This window comes from Polyodon spathula, chromosome 23, assembly GCF_017654505.1.
Source record: "Polyodon spathula isolate WHYD16114869_AA chromosome 23, ASM1765450v1, whole genome shotgun sequence".
In the NCBI taxonomy this organism is placed as follows: domain Eukaryota; kingdom Metazoa; phylum Chordata; class Actinopteri; order Acipenseriformes; family Polyodontidae; genus Polyodon; species Polyodon spathula.
The window spans coordinates 7,563,277-7,581,059 of record NC_054556.1 but is presented as its reverse complement, the minus strand read 5'-3'; the positions used below and the strand labels follow the sequence as shown (position 1 = coordinate 7,581,059).

Genomic DNA, 17,783 nt, shown 5'->3' with positions numbered 1-17,783 from the left:
GCAGATTTCCAGTCATTCAACACAGGATTAAATGGTAGTAGTTATGATGATCAATAGGTTAAGAACAGTACAATCATTCTTGCTGCTAATGACCTCAGTAGTAATGGGTAATAAAGTGTGGGCTGTAATAGCCTATTGCCAGTGCTGCATAATCTTTGATGCCTAGTATTAGTTACAGCACAGGGGGGCAATAGGACAGAAGGATACAAGAACTGGTTAGGCTATTGGAAAACATTGACTGGATAGGCAGAAAAGTCACTTTACCTCTCTATACATAAAATGTGTTTGAAATGACTGTATGTTTTATTTTTTATTAATGACCACACTATCTGCAGTCTTTGCAGCTTTGGTTTCAGTAAATATTAAAACAATTAAGTAATGCATACGGTAATACACATTTACTTCTTGCAGAAGTGAAATGTATTTGGAAGGACAATGGATTATTCCTCCCCCTAGATGACTTAGGCAGGGGGTATACTGTAGTACGCTAATTCAATTTCTTGAATTTTTTTTTATTATTATTATTTTATTTTTTCACCCATACAATTGCACAGTAGTTGATATGTTGTGTAGTTGACCTTCAAAAACCATTTTTAGTTCATCAAAATTAGTGATGCTGAAAAATCAGGACATCAGTGCATAATGACTGTGAAATTAGGAATGAGACCAGGCTATACAAATGACAGGACAAACCATGTGAAAAAGTCAAGATGGACTGCTTATTAAGACATAATACTGGAGAGAATTAATATTGCATTTTCATTCTATCCATGCTGCATCATATGAATTAGAGCAGTTAAGTGCTTGAATTTCATATTGGACAACAGTCTCGTTACTTAAAAACCTGCATTAAAAATGCACAGAAACACGTTTTTAGACAGCCATGGAATACCATTACAGCAACATAAAATCTACATTTCCTATTTAACTAATTGTGCTTTTTAATCATTTATGTGTTTGTTTTAGCTTTGTGTTTCATACAGAATAAAGAACGAAGCAGCATGTGTACACACACCCTTTGTCAAAAATAAATTATGTCCCTTTGCAAATTCTAAGCTAAATTACATTTAAAATACATGCAGAATTCAAAGCAGTGTCATTAGGTATAAGCCTGAATACAATGTGTGAAACATTGGCAAAGACAGACTGTCATTTTAATGTCAGCTTTGTTATCAGAACAAGACATCATCCTTTTAGATACAGTGTACAGGTTTCTTACAAAGATGTCAATGCACAGAGACATGTTAACAGTTGCAGCTGTGAAATGCTATCAAGTTCATCTCTATAGCTGTTTGTCACTAAAATGTCACAGAAAGGGGCTGTTAATGGTATCTCGCATAATATGAAAGACTGGAGGCATCTGTGTGCTGGCTGGATCAGGAATGGAAGCTAAGCAATTAAGGACTGCAGAAACTCCCGGTCACTTTCGATGTCCTCACAAATGACTTTTTTGCCCAGTCATATCTGTTGTACAATTTAGGCTAGTTTGGTGTCCTGTAATAATGGCTTGTTTTGTATGGTGAGCTTTTAAGATGTTGCATTCATTTACACCATATATAGAAATGTGGTTTATTTCATTCTAGGATATTTGATTTATAAATGATGACCATGATGAGAGAATCGTTTTCACCAACATACAGTTTTATCACCTTGTCTATGATATAAGCTGTTAGGAAAATAAATAAATACTTTTATACAGCTCTTGACATTTCTTTTGGTGACGTACTTTTAAACATGGACTTTTTTTTGTTAATAATTTTATGGAGCAGTTGAGTTTTACCAGTTGTTTTTCATTCCAGGTTCCAGTATCAGTGGCTATGATGACACCTCAAGTGATAACTCCTCAGCAAATGCAGTTTATTCTCCAGCAGCAAGTGCTGACCCCCCAGCAGCTCCAGGGCTTGCTGCAGCAACAGCAGACGCTTATGTTACAACAGGTACGACTTGAGAACATTTCTGCGCAAGCTGGTCCACTCAACTAAATATTTAGTGGTGAAAATGTCACTTGCAGTCTTTGTGTGTTAATGACAAAGAAGCATAAAGCAAAGAAGTTTAAGAACTTCACAACAAAATCAGCTTTCAGTTCCTTTTTTTTTTTTTTTTTTTTCAAACTATAATTTTCTGGCTGTTGTTGTTTTTGATTTCATGGTAATTAACTATAACATACCTTGATAGTGCAGTAGCAAAATAAATAAAATACATTTTATTGTATTTAAATGTGTTTTTTTTGTAGTTTTTTTTTGGGGGGGGAGTATGCAATGATGTTAAATACAATATTTAAGTGATAGCATTTTTTCAGTTATCTACATGGTATTAGATCTAAAAAAAAAAACAAACAAACAAACAAACAAAAAAACACCATCATTTAAATAATTAAAATATGATACCTTCTGGCATTTTACATATTTTACATGATAAAGAAAATTTGATATTTGAATGATCTAAACAGTAGTGGAACTCTATTGCTAGATCAAATGTAGAGCCAATTAATGACTTGATTTCTTGCATTTCATTCTGCTAATCTATGATCAACCTATCACCACAGCAGCAACTCCAGGAGTTTTATAAGAAACAGCAGGAACAGGTGCATCTTCAACTTCTACAGCAACAACATGGTGGGAAACAGAGTAAAGAGGTATGCCACAATCTTACCTTCTCACACACTTGTTCACTTTAAATGGACCCGCTAAACAATGCGATATGGATGAGAAAAATATATCTCTTCTGGTCCAAATTGTAATAATCGGAACATACTGAAGTTTATTAGTTAGCTCGGGTTCTTCTCAGAGTGCTCAAAGAACTGAACTGCCCTGGTATGAAATAAATACAACTCGGCTCACTGCTTCAGCATCTGTATGTTAATAAGCAAAACAGTGTTATGTTAAATGTTTGCAGGTGCTTTCTTGGTAAACAATCAAAAAAATTAGCCATGAAAAAAAAATTAAACTAATAAAGCTTCTCAAATAATTCAGATGGAAATTGCACAGGGATAGAAAGCTTGTTTTATTGTGGGATATCACTGCAGAATGTTCTCATCTCTGTTGTATTGTCTGTTTTATTCTAGCTCAGTAGAGCTTGCTCATCACCAGCAGTTCAGTGTGTGTTAATGACTGGGAAACAGGCATCATTCTGAACAAAGAAATTATTATTGTGCGGTCAAAAGAAGTTCAAAGACGGGCAGAATTTTCAGTTTTTCTCTTCCTGGGAGCCCCAAAAAAATGCATATACATTTAGCCAAATGTTCAAAACCACACTTCAAAGTCACAGCTCTCTAATTAATGACTGCAAGTTCCAGTTTGGACAAGTTGTGGTTTGAGCTTCCATAAATCAACGTGACGGTCGTGTTTCTTAGCCTTAGATACAGCTTGTCATTGAGATGCATCTGATGTAAACACAGCAGAAAAAAGAGGGGAGTCAAACAAAGGTGCTGTTGATCAGGAGAATCGGTAAAAACCAACTTTTGAAGCGCATTGTGCATGATCACAGGAAATGGCTGTAGCCTCAAGAGGCTCTCTCCTTCTGCTGTTGCTTTTTGAATCTGATTTCTAACAGCAATCAAAAGGGAGAATAAGAATTACAGAGCGTCTTCCCTTTGGCTTACAGACAATAGCCCCCCGTTGTTTCTTTGTGCTGCTTTTATTCTAAAGACATCAAAATATAGTTTTTCTAAGATCTTTTAACTTTATATTTGAAGGCTGACAATAAAGGGCTGCCACTGCCGTTCTTATCATTTGTTCAGGGTTGTATTTTTTTCTTTCTGTTGCCACTTCTTCTTAACGTCGTCTTTGGTCTATAAAATGCAGTTTTTAATGTAAGCGCGCATGCTGGGAGAGCATGCAGGGTTCTGATCGGCTGAGACAACAGGAAAAAAGGAATATGAAGGGCACAGTCATTTGCAATTTTCAGCTTAACGACCAGCAAATATTTATTCGGGGTGCTAATGGCAGCTGCTGTTCTCCTTAACTCCCACAGGGTCATTTTTGTTTAGTAGTGCTGTCCTTAAGAAAAGGTAGTACAGCATTTAAACCTGCAGACAAACTATTCATATGCCAATTTATTATAGAGGAAAACTGTATCTTAATAAGGGACAGGTTTAAATTAATTTACTCCTCCAACTACCTTTCACTATTAACCAATATTGAGCATTTAGATATCTAAAATATTTATTGTTGTTACTGATAATGATGATAATTATAATATGAGCTAATAAACCTAATTCATTACATTAAATATGATATTCCACTTTCTTTGTATTTTGATACAGCATGTTCTAAGCAAGGAGAAACCGTTTGAGTTTCTGTTTTTGATTTCAAAATAAAATATTAAACCATTTTTTTTTTTTTTTTTTGGTTTGTTTTTAATTGGAGCATTCCAAACTGAACTTTCTTGCTCTGTTTTGTCAACACAGTCCCTCATAGCACCACAAGATCCTAAGTACACCCTGTAAATAAATGTTTACTTGTTAGACTGTATACTTTAACTTACATCCAGTGTGATCAAATAAACAGACCATGCCTTTGTTTTTTTTTGTTTTGTTTTGTTTTTTAAACAGTTACTGTTGGGTGTGCCCTTGGAAAACATTGACCTTTGACAAACACATTAGGGAGGGAGCGAAAAATGCAGTTTTATCTAGATATTTCAGCGTTTCAACACCGACTACTGACCTGACAGCAGGACTGCAGCGAGACCTTTTTTGTATGCATTCAATTGTGAGAAGTAAACAAACTGACTTGTATCCTGTGTTTGATAATTGGGTGGGGAACACCGCTTGGCAGCATGCATTGCTTTTAATTTCTTTCTTGGACAATTGGCTTGTATACTTTCGTATCCTGACTTTTTATGTGCAACATTTCCTCAATAATATGTGTTAAAAATGTAACTATTTATTGTTTCAGTTGTTACATTATAGTTGCTTTTACGTTTAATATTGGAAATAAAATAGGCATCTTTCTTATTTTAAATCCAGTTTATTCAAAGATGTTGTTTTAAATTAACACTGCATTAATGTAGGACTTGAAGCATTACTTTACAGAGTAGTGTTGTGTAACACTGACTAAATTTGTGGTATGGTCTAACAGTGCGTTTATGATTTGTATAATCAAAGCATAGTCCTAGTCAGGTCGTCACGGCACAGTTGCAGTTCTTGGAGGGTTAAATTAGTTTCCACTATTGTTAGCCATCATCTTGATAAGATCTTACAATTGTTATGATTCTTGGTAGATTGGGGATATTAGATAACTTCCTTCTGTTTATTATGCTTGTAACACTCTGATAATTATTAGAGGAAATCTATGTTTAACAATTCCCCATGCTAGGCAAAAAAAAAAAAGGTTTAACAAAGATCTGCTTCACCCAACTCCTTACACAGCAAAGATGAATGGAAAGAGTCTTATACCTGGATTTCACAGCCATTTAAGATGATAAATCCACATAAATATGTGTCAAGTGTACATTAGGAAAAATATGTGAATGGATGGATGTTAGGAATGTTTGTTTTTATGAAAGCTTTTAACTTCTGAATGCGTTGTTGAATTAGATTTATATAGAGCTATTTATTTTTTTATTTATTTTTTTAAACCCTTTCTGCCAAACCCACCTGCTGTGTATTAATAGATCCCTGACATTGGTGTGATTTTAGGCAAACACCCTTCTATTTATTTTTTTTTTGTTTTTATTAACTTTACTTGAGTGGATTTTTTTTAATGGCTAAAAGTCATGTCAATTGTTAAAGCATAGAGAAACTAAAGGAAATTCAAGCCTGCCCTGCATAGTAAACACTAACATTCAGTCACATGTTGTTTGCTGAATTATGAATGTGTATAATTAAAATTCTGTGGCTGTTTCTATGAATGATTTACAGTGTTATTTCATGGTTTGTCACTGCTAATTAACAACATATGATGAAGTTTTTTTTTTGTTTTTTTTGTTTTTTTAAATTGTAAGTCTCAATAACAACAATAATAATAGACACTAATTAACAGGGGTTGAAGGTTTCACTAAACAGTACTTGACTTAATGTGGCGACAAAGGGTAACACATATATTTTTAAATGTAACGACACATTCCTGTAAAAATGTAATGTTTTTGTGTTTGATCAGCAACAGGTAGCCGCTCAGCAACTGGCCTTCCAGCAGCAGCTTCTGCAGGTTCAGCAGCTTCAGCAGCAGCACCTCCTGAACCTCCAGCGGCAAGGCCTGCTTACCATCCAGCCAGGCCAGGCTTCCCTTCCCGTACACCAGCTGACTCAAGGCAAGCACCCCCATCACTTCTGCCATGTCAACTAATACAATATGCACTCCAGGATTACTGCACGGCACATGCTGGTTTTTATTTTGTTTATTGTTGTAGAACGTACAACATAGAAGGAGGCAAAAACAAACAGTACAGGTTAGGAATGCAGGCTCCACTGGCCCCACCCAAGATAAATGTGACCTAGAGGTTTTTCTAGTATTTTTATTCTTTTTTTATAGCAGTGTTTCAACTGCCTTGTTTAGGTACAAGCTAAGATGGTTCCTGTTGAGGCTTATTGAGCCCCCTCATTTAAAAATAATCTTTCCCACCGGTTTGAGCTCCTGCATCAACATTTTGACCCATGTGTGCTTACTCAGACTACATGAGAGTGCTTGACTAATTGTTCTCTATAAGAATTAAATGAACACACTTGTAGGGGGAATAGAGGACATTGTGTATTACACTGTAATACGTCAAGTAATTGTGTAGTTTGTATAATTACATTTGCAATTGCAGGACAGTGTAATTAATAAATACCAAAAAGTTGTTTATTATGTTAAATGTGGTTTATTTAGTAGTTGAACCTGACTATTCAGAACATCAGAGTAAATGTAAGGCTCATTTACTTTATTATTTTTACCTTTTGGAAAATGATTATTTATTTATTTTTAAAATGGGATTATCTTGCTTAAATGCACCTTGTCTTTTTTCCATAGCTTTATCTATCAGGCTAGATGCCATTGAAAGCAGCTGTTCTTAAACCAGATCCAGAAAGGATTGGCTACCTTGTCTTTATTTGCTCTGAGACATACCACCCAGGAGTTTTTTTTTTTTATATATAGTGAGGTTCATTACTGAAGAACATCAGTTAAGTTGTCCAAAAGAGGGCACTGGGACAGTGACAAGACAAATTTGTTAGCAATATGAAAGCAAAGAATGTGGCGATGCATGAAGTGTAATCCATATAGCAACACATCAGGGACACCGGTAGGTAATACAGGCCTTGTGTCATTGATTGATTTGGCTAGCTGTGTGGTATGGATAATAGTTCCTGTAGCATTAGGAAGGAACATATTTTAAGCCTAAGGGGTGCCTATCAGTATGCCAGTGATTACAGAAATATAAACAGAGGTGCTCCAAAGGTCTGCTTCTGATGGAACAATAAACTAACAGTGGTGTCATCATTCCCTGTGGAACTAGGGCTCCATGAAAAGTAACTTCAGAGTTTAAAGAGGCAGGGATACAAGGTAATTTTTTTTTTATTCCAAGGATGATGGCCCTCAATTGATGTCATTATGAACCTTAAATCAACTTTCTGCTTGCTTGAACATGGTCACCTGGGTATGGAGGTTCAAGGACAGAAAAAGGTTGAAGAACTCTGCTTGTCTTTGAGCCAGAACTACCTGGGGTTGTGAAATTGAGTTCTGAAAGCAGTAATCAATCAACTGTCCCAACAACATACATTTTTTAAAACGGTGTCTGTATTTTCAACCTATAATGAGGAGAATAGTTGTTTTGATAAATGAAAAGATAAACCAATGCTGTATTAAAAAAAAAAAACATAAAAAGACTATATACTACTATATGCTTCTTCAGAGCTCCTTTTTCCATTTCTGTCTACCCTAATAATCAGATGACCTATTGTGCTAGTCAAATCCATGTTGTTTTCATCAATAACGTTTGTGTTAAATGGATTTTTTTTTCTTCTAATAAATATAAAATGTAACAAGTGAGTTAAATGTATTAAAATATTCAGCATTTTTAATTAGCTTTGATAAGAAAAATGTACTGTACAGCCCAGCCCAAAACAAAATAAAATACAAATTATATATTTGTAAGACAGTAAAGGGGCACATTGACTTACATGGTCTCATCTTATTCTGTAATCACCAGAGACGTCTGTTCACCGTTGTTTCATCTGAGTAAATAGTGGTGTTGAGGTCACCATAATTGTCAGGCAGTTGTTAGTGTGCAGGTAGTCCCATCAAGCATGTTGGCTAAAAATACATTGCACACTGTCACTTTGCAAGGTGTTGCAAAATGATCGTTCGGATGCAGTAAAACAGGACTTTGGCTTGTGTAGTGACCTTCTCCTTGGTGTAATGTTCTATAGTAACTTCAATTTTAAGATTATAATCAGTGTAACATGTAACATTTAAAGTGGAGAAGAATACAATTAATTTGCATGAACTAAATAGGTATTGTTAATTACAAAATGTTTCTGGCATTTGATATGTTAAATATGCATTTATTATAGTTGTCAGTAACATACACTTTAAAATGAATGAAAGCTAGCATGCATGTAAGAACGTGGAAAGGTTATTGATTTGTTCTGCAATCATTTACTGCTCTTTGAAATGCAAACGATCTGCTGTGAATATACAGCAATCCCATTAGACTCACTTCACAGTTCTTGGCCACTTAGGCTCTCTTGAGTCCATTGCCTCATTAGACCAATGTTCTCCATTACGAGCATAATTAAAATCTTTAGTAGCTTATCAAATTAAAAATATTTTTTTGCTGATCGCATTGAGATCCTCATCTCACTGTTATTTTCAACAACATGAATACATTAAGCCTAAGCACTTTACTTGATGTAGTGTGTTTTTGTTTGATATCAAAAGGAAAACCTCAAATGCAATTCATCTTAATACACTTCCAAGATGCAAATACAGCACAAACCAGTGAATTCAATGCATGCAACCACACCTAATGTGCACAGTTTACAGTTGTAACAAAATAGTTTAACATAAATGTGCCAATAGTTGAGCTACAGTATGCTGTGGCATGCATGAAATGAATATATTGTTTATGTGTTATCGCTTTGTCTTGTGGATCCTATTCTCTTCTGTTATGGAGCTATAAGCCTACAAAACATCTTTATCAGAGATGTATTGTAACCTCTTCTTTGTGAATAAGCAAGCCATGCTTTACAAATAGAGAATCATCTATCTATTGGTAGTATTGTTAACAATTGTTGTTATTATCCTTCATCATCCAGGAGTAAGCAAACAATACCCCTGTCTGCACAAACATAATTATACATGCAAAAGTAGTGTGATAATTGTGGATTTTGTTAGCTAGCTTTGCAATATAATATGTTTATCTAAAATGGTAAATTATTTATTTTGGATGTTAAATGGGTCACAATTCTGGGATTTGTAAACAGACAAGCTCTGATTACACAGGGAAATAAAAAAACAAAGTGTTGCGAGTGCATTACACCATAGTAAAGTATTTTCCAATGAACACTTGGCTTAGTTGGATTAGCTGTTAATTGATTTAATTATCCAATGTGTTTGTTTCAGGCATGATTCCAGCAGACGTGCAGCAGCTCTGGAAAGAGGTAACTGGAGGTAAAGATGAAAACACAACAAATAACCACGGAAGCCTGGACCTGTCCACTGGCTCCATCCACTCACCTGCTCCCCTGAAGAATTCGTTAATAGTAAACCATCATGCTTCAACAAATGGACAACATGTGGGCAACACTCCCAAAAGAGAATGGTATGTACAGCTCATTTCCCTTAATTCATGCTACAGGATCCAAACATATTGTGCAACTATGTATCTGCTGCACAAAGACTCTTCTGTTCCAAGCAAGCACGGTAGATGTTCGAAAATCAGTGATTTGCTGTTCTTTTAAGGAAAACCATGTATTTCTCATAACACGTTTACTTTGTTTTTCTTGTTTCATGAAGTGATCTTTGAACTAAAAGCCTTAAGGCAGAATGATCTCACTGTGCGGCATCTGACTTGTGTTTTCAATGCTCAAAAGCTCTATGTCATTATGAAAACAGTGCAAATGAAAACATGTTTAGCCCTTTAAACCATCAAACGTCAAAGGTAAGGAAGGGTTCACAGATGTAGGATCTCCTTTCGAAATATGGCTGTGGATCAGGAGGAGGAAGTAGCAAAATGGGTTTAAGAATTTGTTAATCAAACAATATTCAAGCAATTCTATACAAAAACATAAATGTTAATGTGCAAGTGATATAGATACTATTTAAAATGCATGTTAATATACACTCATTCTTTTTGAAACAGGAATTGACTTTGCATTTCTGTTTTGTTTTGTCTACACTGGTGAAATTAGTAAGCATAATGCGCAATCAGAAGTACTGTAGTCATACAATTTCAAATTTGTTATGGCATTCTGAGGTTTAAATATCATTCCGGCTTCTGTAAATTACATTTATCATATGGTGGGTCTTTAAAATGCATTTGCTACAGTAGATAGAAACACATCAGAACAGAGTGCATACTTTAGGGCAGGGGAATTCATAGACACAATGGTGAAACCCACAACCAAGGCAACAGTCTGTGGATGTAATATTATCAAAGACCTAGAGGTTGACCATGATTACAGGAAGACCCAAGCATAATGTTATGTGTCATGACAATGTTACACTGATTTGCTTAAGTCATTGCCTATGGGTGTTATCAAAGACACCCTCAGGAAGTGTGAATTGCCACACCAGGGTAAAAAACCAGCATTACAAAAGATGTATGGATTAATGTTGTTTCCTTCACCTTCAAACGAGGATCTCAGATGTAAAATGTAATCCAGAAAACAGGCAGATAAAAAAATGACTGATTTGCTTTCAGTACTTGCAGTTGATCACAAGAGAAAACACTGTTTTAACAAATTAAAAATAACAAATTGGGTACCCTTTTTAAATAAAGCATTATTATTCCTCAATATTCTAAAATGTCTTTATTTAGGATAATATTTTTTTCAAGCATTTGGTAATTTCATGAGTGTGAGGGGGGCAGTGTCTTCAGTAAGGGCATTAGTTCCAAAAATAATTTGAAGTACAATAGATAGATTAAAATACTGAATTGCACTTGTTGTGCTTATTTTGTAAAGCATTACAGGTTCTTATATTGAGCAGCAGTGGCAACATTAAAACATGTTTAATATGGTCTCTGAGATCGTTCACTGTCCACACAATAGAATTGGTCTTAGAAACTAAGATGTGTTTATTACAGTGGAGTGTGTGCGTCTCTGTTAATAGGATGCTGCTTCAATTGAAATAGAACCAAGTTCTTTTAAATAGCATGCAGGTGTTCAAAGTATATTATTGACACGAGCAATTTATGTGATATGGTCCTAAATTAATCAAATTTTGAATAACCCGTTTAATAATATGTTACACATTTAATTACACTGCTTACATTTATCCAGTAATTGATGGAGTTTTACAGTTCTTATATATTTTTGTACAGCAGTAACAGTTCAGTTCTGATGCTTTTTTCTCTTCTTCTAATAGACTCATTCATTTACAGTAGAGCTAAGCACCATGTAGTTGGTTTCATGTGTCATATAAAATGTGGTCAGGCACTGAGACGCCTGCAACTAAAACCTTAAGTGCATCCACAGGCACTTGCAATTTTGTCTTCCCTTCTGAAAGGAGAAGAAACTCAACCATGTTGCTGAAACATATGCTAGCATCTCCAATTAATTCAATATAGTATGATAATTGACAGTTCAAATGTATATTACATATTTCACTTAAAAATAATGAAATAATAATAGTAATAATATCTTGTTATATAGGTTCAGTGCCATAAATTGACAACAGTACACGTTTGAGTGGCTAGGCGTATTTCCCAATCAGTGTTACTGGAGAGGAGCTTAGCAGCATCCCTACTTGAACTTGTCCCACATTCTACCCAGCATCCATCAGCAACAGCAGCTATGGGGTTTGGAGCACAGCAATCTGTTAAAGAGATAAATAATCTGATTTGGCACGACACTCCTGCTCTCCCCTTTAATTTGTCTTCTACAAGGAAAATTATAATGAAATCATTCAGGGTAAACCCTTGAGTGTAGGGGAGGAAAAACACTGTTTGGTGGAGAGTGCCAATTGAGACCAACATCCCTGTTGTGGTGTGAAGGGATATTTATCAATATTCAGAGCTAAAGGATATTATAGTGCGATTTGTGAAGAGGATGCCAAAGCTCAAATCAAGGCTTGTTAAGATCCATTCCCTGTGTGATTGTTGGGCATTCAGTAACATTGAAATTCATTGCTCACTGTGTTTTACATGCTTTGATTTTATTCAGCTGATTTAATTTTCTTTTATGGTTTCAACTGAAAAACACTTTTTTGTTTAAGATAGACATATATCTTAAAGGTTATACACAAGCAAGGGCTAAACGTTGCATTATAAATTCAATGTCAGTTTTGAAAGTATGCATGTATAATTTTAAAGTGATATTTCTGATGGCACCGTTTTCCATATTGTTGTAACAAGATCATTTTAACTCATCCCTGGGGCTGTGAGATAATAATAGGAACCTGACAGTTCCTGAGTAAGAATGCGTGAATTTAACTATGTTAGAGAATTTGAAAATGTTTAAATTAATTTAAGTGTTGCCTTTGAGGTTGAGGTGAAAAAAGGCTGCGAAGGATTTACCATTTCATAGTTCTCTTATTACACTAATGTAGATCATTTTATGTAATTTTTGTAATTTACTACTGTTTAGTCATTTGCTATTTAAAAGGGCACATCTGCCTTATTCTGAGCTCTGTGCACAATAAATCCCAGTACACTCAACAATTCAATATCTTATTAATGTAGAATTAACCAACATGCCTACTTGGGAAGAATTAAAAGAAATCTTTTAAATTACACAAAAACAGAACAATGTCCATCAGTTGGGACATTTCCATGTTAAAAATTCATTAGAATGGATCTTCCACATCTATGTATTAGCTGTACCAAAACAGAGGTCTTAATGTGTATGCATAATTCATAATTATATATATATATATATATATATATATATATATATAATCTTGAAAAAGACATGTTAACCACATTCATGAATGCTCCACTGCTTTCTAATTGCAATGCAATTATCACTTGTTATGAAAAATCAGAACTTTTAAGCAAGCAATTATAGTACAGAAAAAGCTGTGATGACCCTTAAAATGTAATACTGTAGGTACAGCTTTGCCTAAATCAACAAATTGAGATTTTAATCTGTACAGTTATTTTATGCAGCTGAATTGGCACATCAAAATAAAATAGAACAATTTAATTTAGCAGTTCTAACATATATGGTGTTTATACATTAAACGTGGTTCAGAAATGTTGAGCAGAGCTCTTCCCTTAAAAAAAAAAAATATGTAGATACTTAGCATAAACATACATGACCACAGGAAAAAAAAATACATATTTAGTGAAGGTTTATAACAGGTCTTTTAAAATGTTTTAGGAAATACATTTGGTGTCTTTTTGTTTTCACTATTGTAAGAATGATGAACTACACGTTCATGGGTTGTGAATTCTATCAGAAGCACAGAGCTTCTAAAGCACAGGTGGTACCTATATAGGACAGTCCCCCAGGCACTTGTAGCTGAGAGTCATACAGCTTGTTCAGTTTCTAAGTCCATATGGCAGTCTGTCCCATTCATACAGGCACTGTAGATGTGCCTGCAGCTGCAGAGGCTAGTGTAGTGTGAAAGTTCCATTTAACTCTCAGTGTTCCCTATTGAAGAATGGAACCGCTGAAAGTTGCAATTGCTTATTCAGGTTACGTGAATGTGGGTTTTTTTTTGGGGGGGGGGGGGGGTCTAAGTAATAAAAGCATTGTCTGTGGAAGTCATGGGTGATCCTCATGATGCACACTATTTATTTTTGTTTATTGAAATTGTATTTCTTTAATGTGTTTTAAATATATATATATATATATATATATATATATATATATATATATATATATATATATATATTATATATATATATATATGGTAACAATGCTAGAAGTTTGACAACGTAACAGAAAATAATTTAAAAAAAAACGCAATTTTGAATTTAGCAAATTGTCTTTTTTTTAGTTAGCAATAGTCTTTTTGTAGTGTCTTAGGCAGATTATGGTTGGAATAAGTGTGGATAATATTGGTCATAGTATTTTATTACTATTCTGTAGATAAAATAGTTAGAATTACACTCAAATTTCAACCAATTATATATTTTTGGTTAATTATGAATAACAAATGCTAATAACTAAAACAAGAACAGAGATAAACCTATACTTTCTATTGTTTGTCTTCATGTTTTTTTCAATATATTTTCCACTAATGTAAAATATTTAGCTTACGTTAGCCAGATGGATGTCTGGAAGATAATGTATTTACTCTCGAAGCAATCATTTGTCCTAAACTCAATCCCACAGGGTACATTTTTGGGATATGGTTCATCGGTCAGTTCAACATTTCCCTGAGCACCACATGGTCTGGATCTAAGTGTCTCATGACTTGGATCAGTGCAGCTAAATCATTACATATTGATTGGAATCCTCCTGAAGGGTTAACCCTTTGTGTTCATGAGGATACTTTGCAGACACACTCAAAGACATACAGTACAAACATTTTTAATCATAGGTCATGCCCCACAACTGTGGCAAAATGAGTTCCTACCACGATGTGTGTAATATGTGGAGACCTTATTCTATGATTTTTCTTTTTGTCGCATTATATTACACGTGGTTTTAATTCCAAAGCGTGCACATTTTTTAAGGTTTAAATTTTTATGCAAAAAGCAATTGAGTTTTAACATTTACTTCAGTCCTGAACTACTGCTGGTGTATTCTAATAACCGGTATGTTGTTTTTTAATTTGCTCTTTCTATCGGATATTAATTATGATGTCCAAATGACTACAGCCTTTACTCGTTATCAAAGAATGTTTGGAGACACTGAGCCCCCAAAATATAATTTCTGTATCTTTATTTATTTTGTTTAACTTGGCACTCTACTTTAACATTTACTACAAGAAGTTGACCTTACAAAATACAATATATTGTACTAAAATGGTTGTGTTTTGTTTTTTCCCCCTTCATCATAAGCTTATCCAACGAAGATAACCCACACAGCCACCCTCTGTATGGGCATGGTGTATGCAAATGGCCTGGCTGTGAAACAATATGTGAAGATTTCCAATCATTCCTTAAGTAAGTAACTTTGCAAAGATCTCTCTTTTCTTTTAAAATAGGATTGCATATGTCAAAAGCATCCTTTTAATTACATTGCATGGTGAAGCAGCCATCTGATTTACTTAGAAAACAGTAATATTTAAGTTTTAGTGATTTAATATAAACTGTGTTTTTAACAGTTCTATTAAAGCTTGTGATTTATTCCTGGTAAACCAAATAACATATCAGATTTTTTGCTCAGCTGTGGTGCCACTGCTGTGTTTGCTCCCAGACTGAGGTACACCGCAGGGCCCCCTGACTCTTAAGCTAAATATGGTACCCATGGTGATCTGTGTGTTTCTACCAAACAAACAAACAAGAGGATGTTTATCATTGCCAACAGATATGCTAGACGCTGTGCATGTTTGTCCATGTTAAATTCCGGAATATGGTACAGCTTTCGTACATAAACCAAGTTCTCTCTGCATTCATTTTTTGTGGTTGTAGTAAAAGTAACGGATTGCTTACAAAACACACCCAAACCAGATCAGTTATTATATTCCTTTTTCTAATCAATTATATTTTTGTCCATTCTGCAATAATGCCTCCTCCATATGCCAAATCATTTTACCCACAATAGTTGAACTTGGTGTGTGTGATGTAATTTTAGATTATTTTAATTATTATTCTGTTGTCTAAACCTCTCATTGAGGATCTTTTTAGATTGCATCGGCAGTTGTTTTTAAATCTGAAAGGAATTAAACCTTTGAGTATTCTGTTTAATGTTCTTGTTTAAAAAAGAAAAAAAAAGTGCACAGTATAATGTTTTTACAAGTGTTTTTATCATGGCAACATCTTGTTTACTTTAGTTGCCTGCCTAAACTACTTGGAACATGTTAAGAAAACATTTCAAGAAAATCTCTACAAAGAGGCCTTTGTTTCACAGTTACTGTGAGGCTGTACAGCACACAAAGGTGTTAACTTTCAACCCCTTAAGCACTTCCACATGAAACTTTAAGGTCTATGTTTGGGGGGGGGGGGGGGGGGTTGTAATGCAAATCAGGTATAGCCTAATACATATTGAAACAGGCCGGAAATCACACCATTGATTTAAAACAAATTAATGTATATATGTCAAAGTAGATCATGTCAAAGTCATCTGTTGTCAACAGAACCATTTTTCTTTAAACACAGGGGAAAGTGAGAAGGGACTCTTAATGTCAACCAGATTTAAGTTATACTGTAGATGCCAATAATAATAACAGAATCAAGACAATGTTATTTTTTTAAACTACATACATAATGATTTTTTTTTTTTTAATGAAAACATTGCATACCTTTACTAACCCATCTTGACAAACAGAAGACCAAATCCTATTCTTGTTCATTACGTTGCTTTTTCCCCAGCATTTATAACCACGAGGTTCAGGTTTTTAAAGCTAGAACATTTTATTGTGATCAAATACCTTGTCAGTGTCCTATAGTAGTCCAACATAAACTAGTTTAAATGTGTTAATTTAGTTTAAAACCTTTATGTTCTATAACTTTACTTGTAAAAACAGTTGTATAAAAAGTTGTAGGAGTTTTTTTTTTGTTAGACTATATTAATAAGAAAAAAACAGATTGTAGACAAATTGTAGTTGCATGGGTGTAACTTTCAAGTTTAAGATCTATACTGGAGCCAGGTGTTGTCCTTGGTAATTGTTAATCTGTTTTTGAAGTACAGCCTGTAGGGCAAACTACAACCTTGTTTCAAACTTGCATGTACACTGCTAAACACTGCCTGTATACCAGGATTGCAGAAGAGATGAATTATTTTATTTTGTTTTTTAAGTACAGTAGGTATCAGAGGTAGCAATTTGGCCCCTGGTAATAAAATGGGTAAAAGAGCCTTAACATTGCAAATGCTTTTTTATTACAGGTATTTTAGAAATGTGGAACCAGAAATTATGACCTGGCAACTAAAAAAAAAAGTTATTATAACCCCAAATGTTTAGGTTAATCAGTGTTGGATTTTGGCCAAGAGGAGGGATGAGATCATCCATAACCACTAGTCCAAAAATAAAAAATAAAAAATAGAAAAGTAGGCAAATCTTTTGAACTTTATCATTTTTATTTTGTGTATGTGTGTGTTTTCTTCAAATTCTCTTCATGTGGATTGTGTTCCACAGGCCAAAACAAACCTAAGACAATCCCTAAATGAAACATAATTGACTTGTTTCAGATTTCAGCTGAAGTTCCTGTGTAGCCCTCACAACAGAGTCTGTAATAATGTGTCACTTACGTCTGTAATTTTATTTTACACTTGGTTCTCTTGGAATAGTAGCCCATCAGGAAATGCCATACTTACAGATGTAATCTACTGTGGTGGTCTTAATTTTTTCTGCAGCGAGTCTAGGAAGTAGATGCTGGTTACATTGAGGATTTTTTTTCCCTATACTTTAGAAGAAAATGTAAAATGTAATACTTTTATTACAAACATAACAGTATCGATTTTTACTCTGTTACATTTAGGTTTTGAAATTGGGATATATTTTCCAGAATTAAATGCATAGTTTAATCCAATACAAATAATCAAATATTCATACAGTGGTACCCACTTGTGGCATTTTCCATTAGTCCCATTA

The 17,783-nt window shown here is 34.3% G+C and overlaps 1 protein-coding gene across 9 annotated transcripts in view; it reads left to right on the top strand.

Moving 5' to 3' along the window:
- The window catches only part of LOC121298217 (forkhead box protein P1-like), a 157,453-nt gene that overhangs the window by 119,681 nt on the left and 19,989 nt on the right, over window positions 1-17,783 (top strand). For 8 of the 9 annotated variants that reach the window (XM_041225196.1, XM_041225192.1, XM_041225189.1 and 5 more), the window contains 5 exons: window positions 1,800-1,937; window positions 2,546-2,635; window positions 6,099-6,249; window positions 9,540-9,738; window positions 15,091-15,195. In XM_041225196.1, coding sequence (XP_041081130.1) covers window positions 1,800-1,937; window positions 2,546-2,635; window positions 6,099-6,249; window positions 9,540-9,738; window positions 15,091-15,195 — 683 coding nt within the window. The remainder of the gene's footprint in view (window positions 1-1,799; window positions 1,938-2,545; window positions 2,636-6,098; window positions 6,250-9,539; window positions 9,739-15,090; window positions 15,196-17,783) is intronic. The other variant, XM_041225191.1, reaches the window with a different exon arrangement.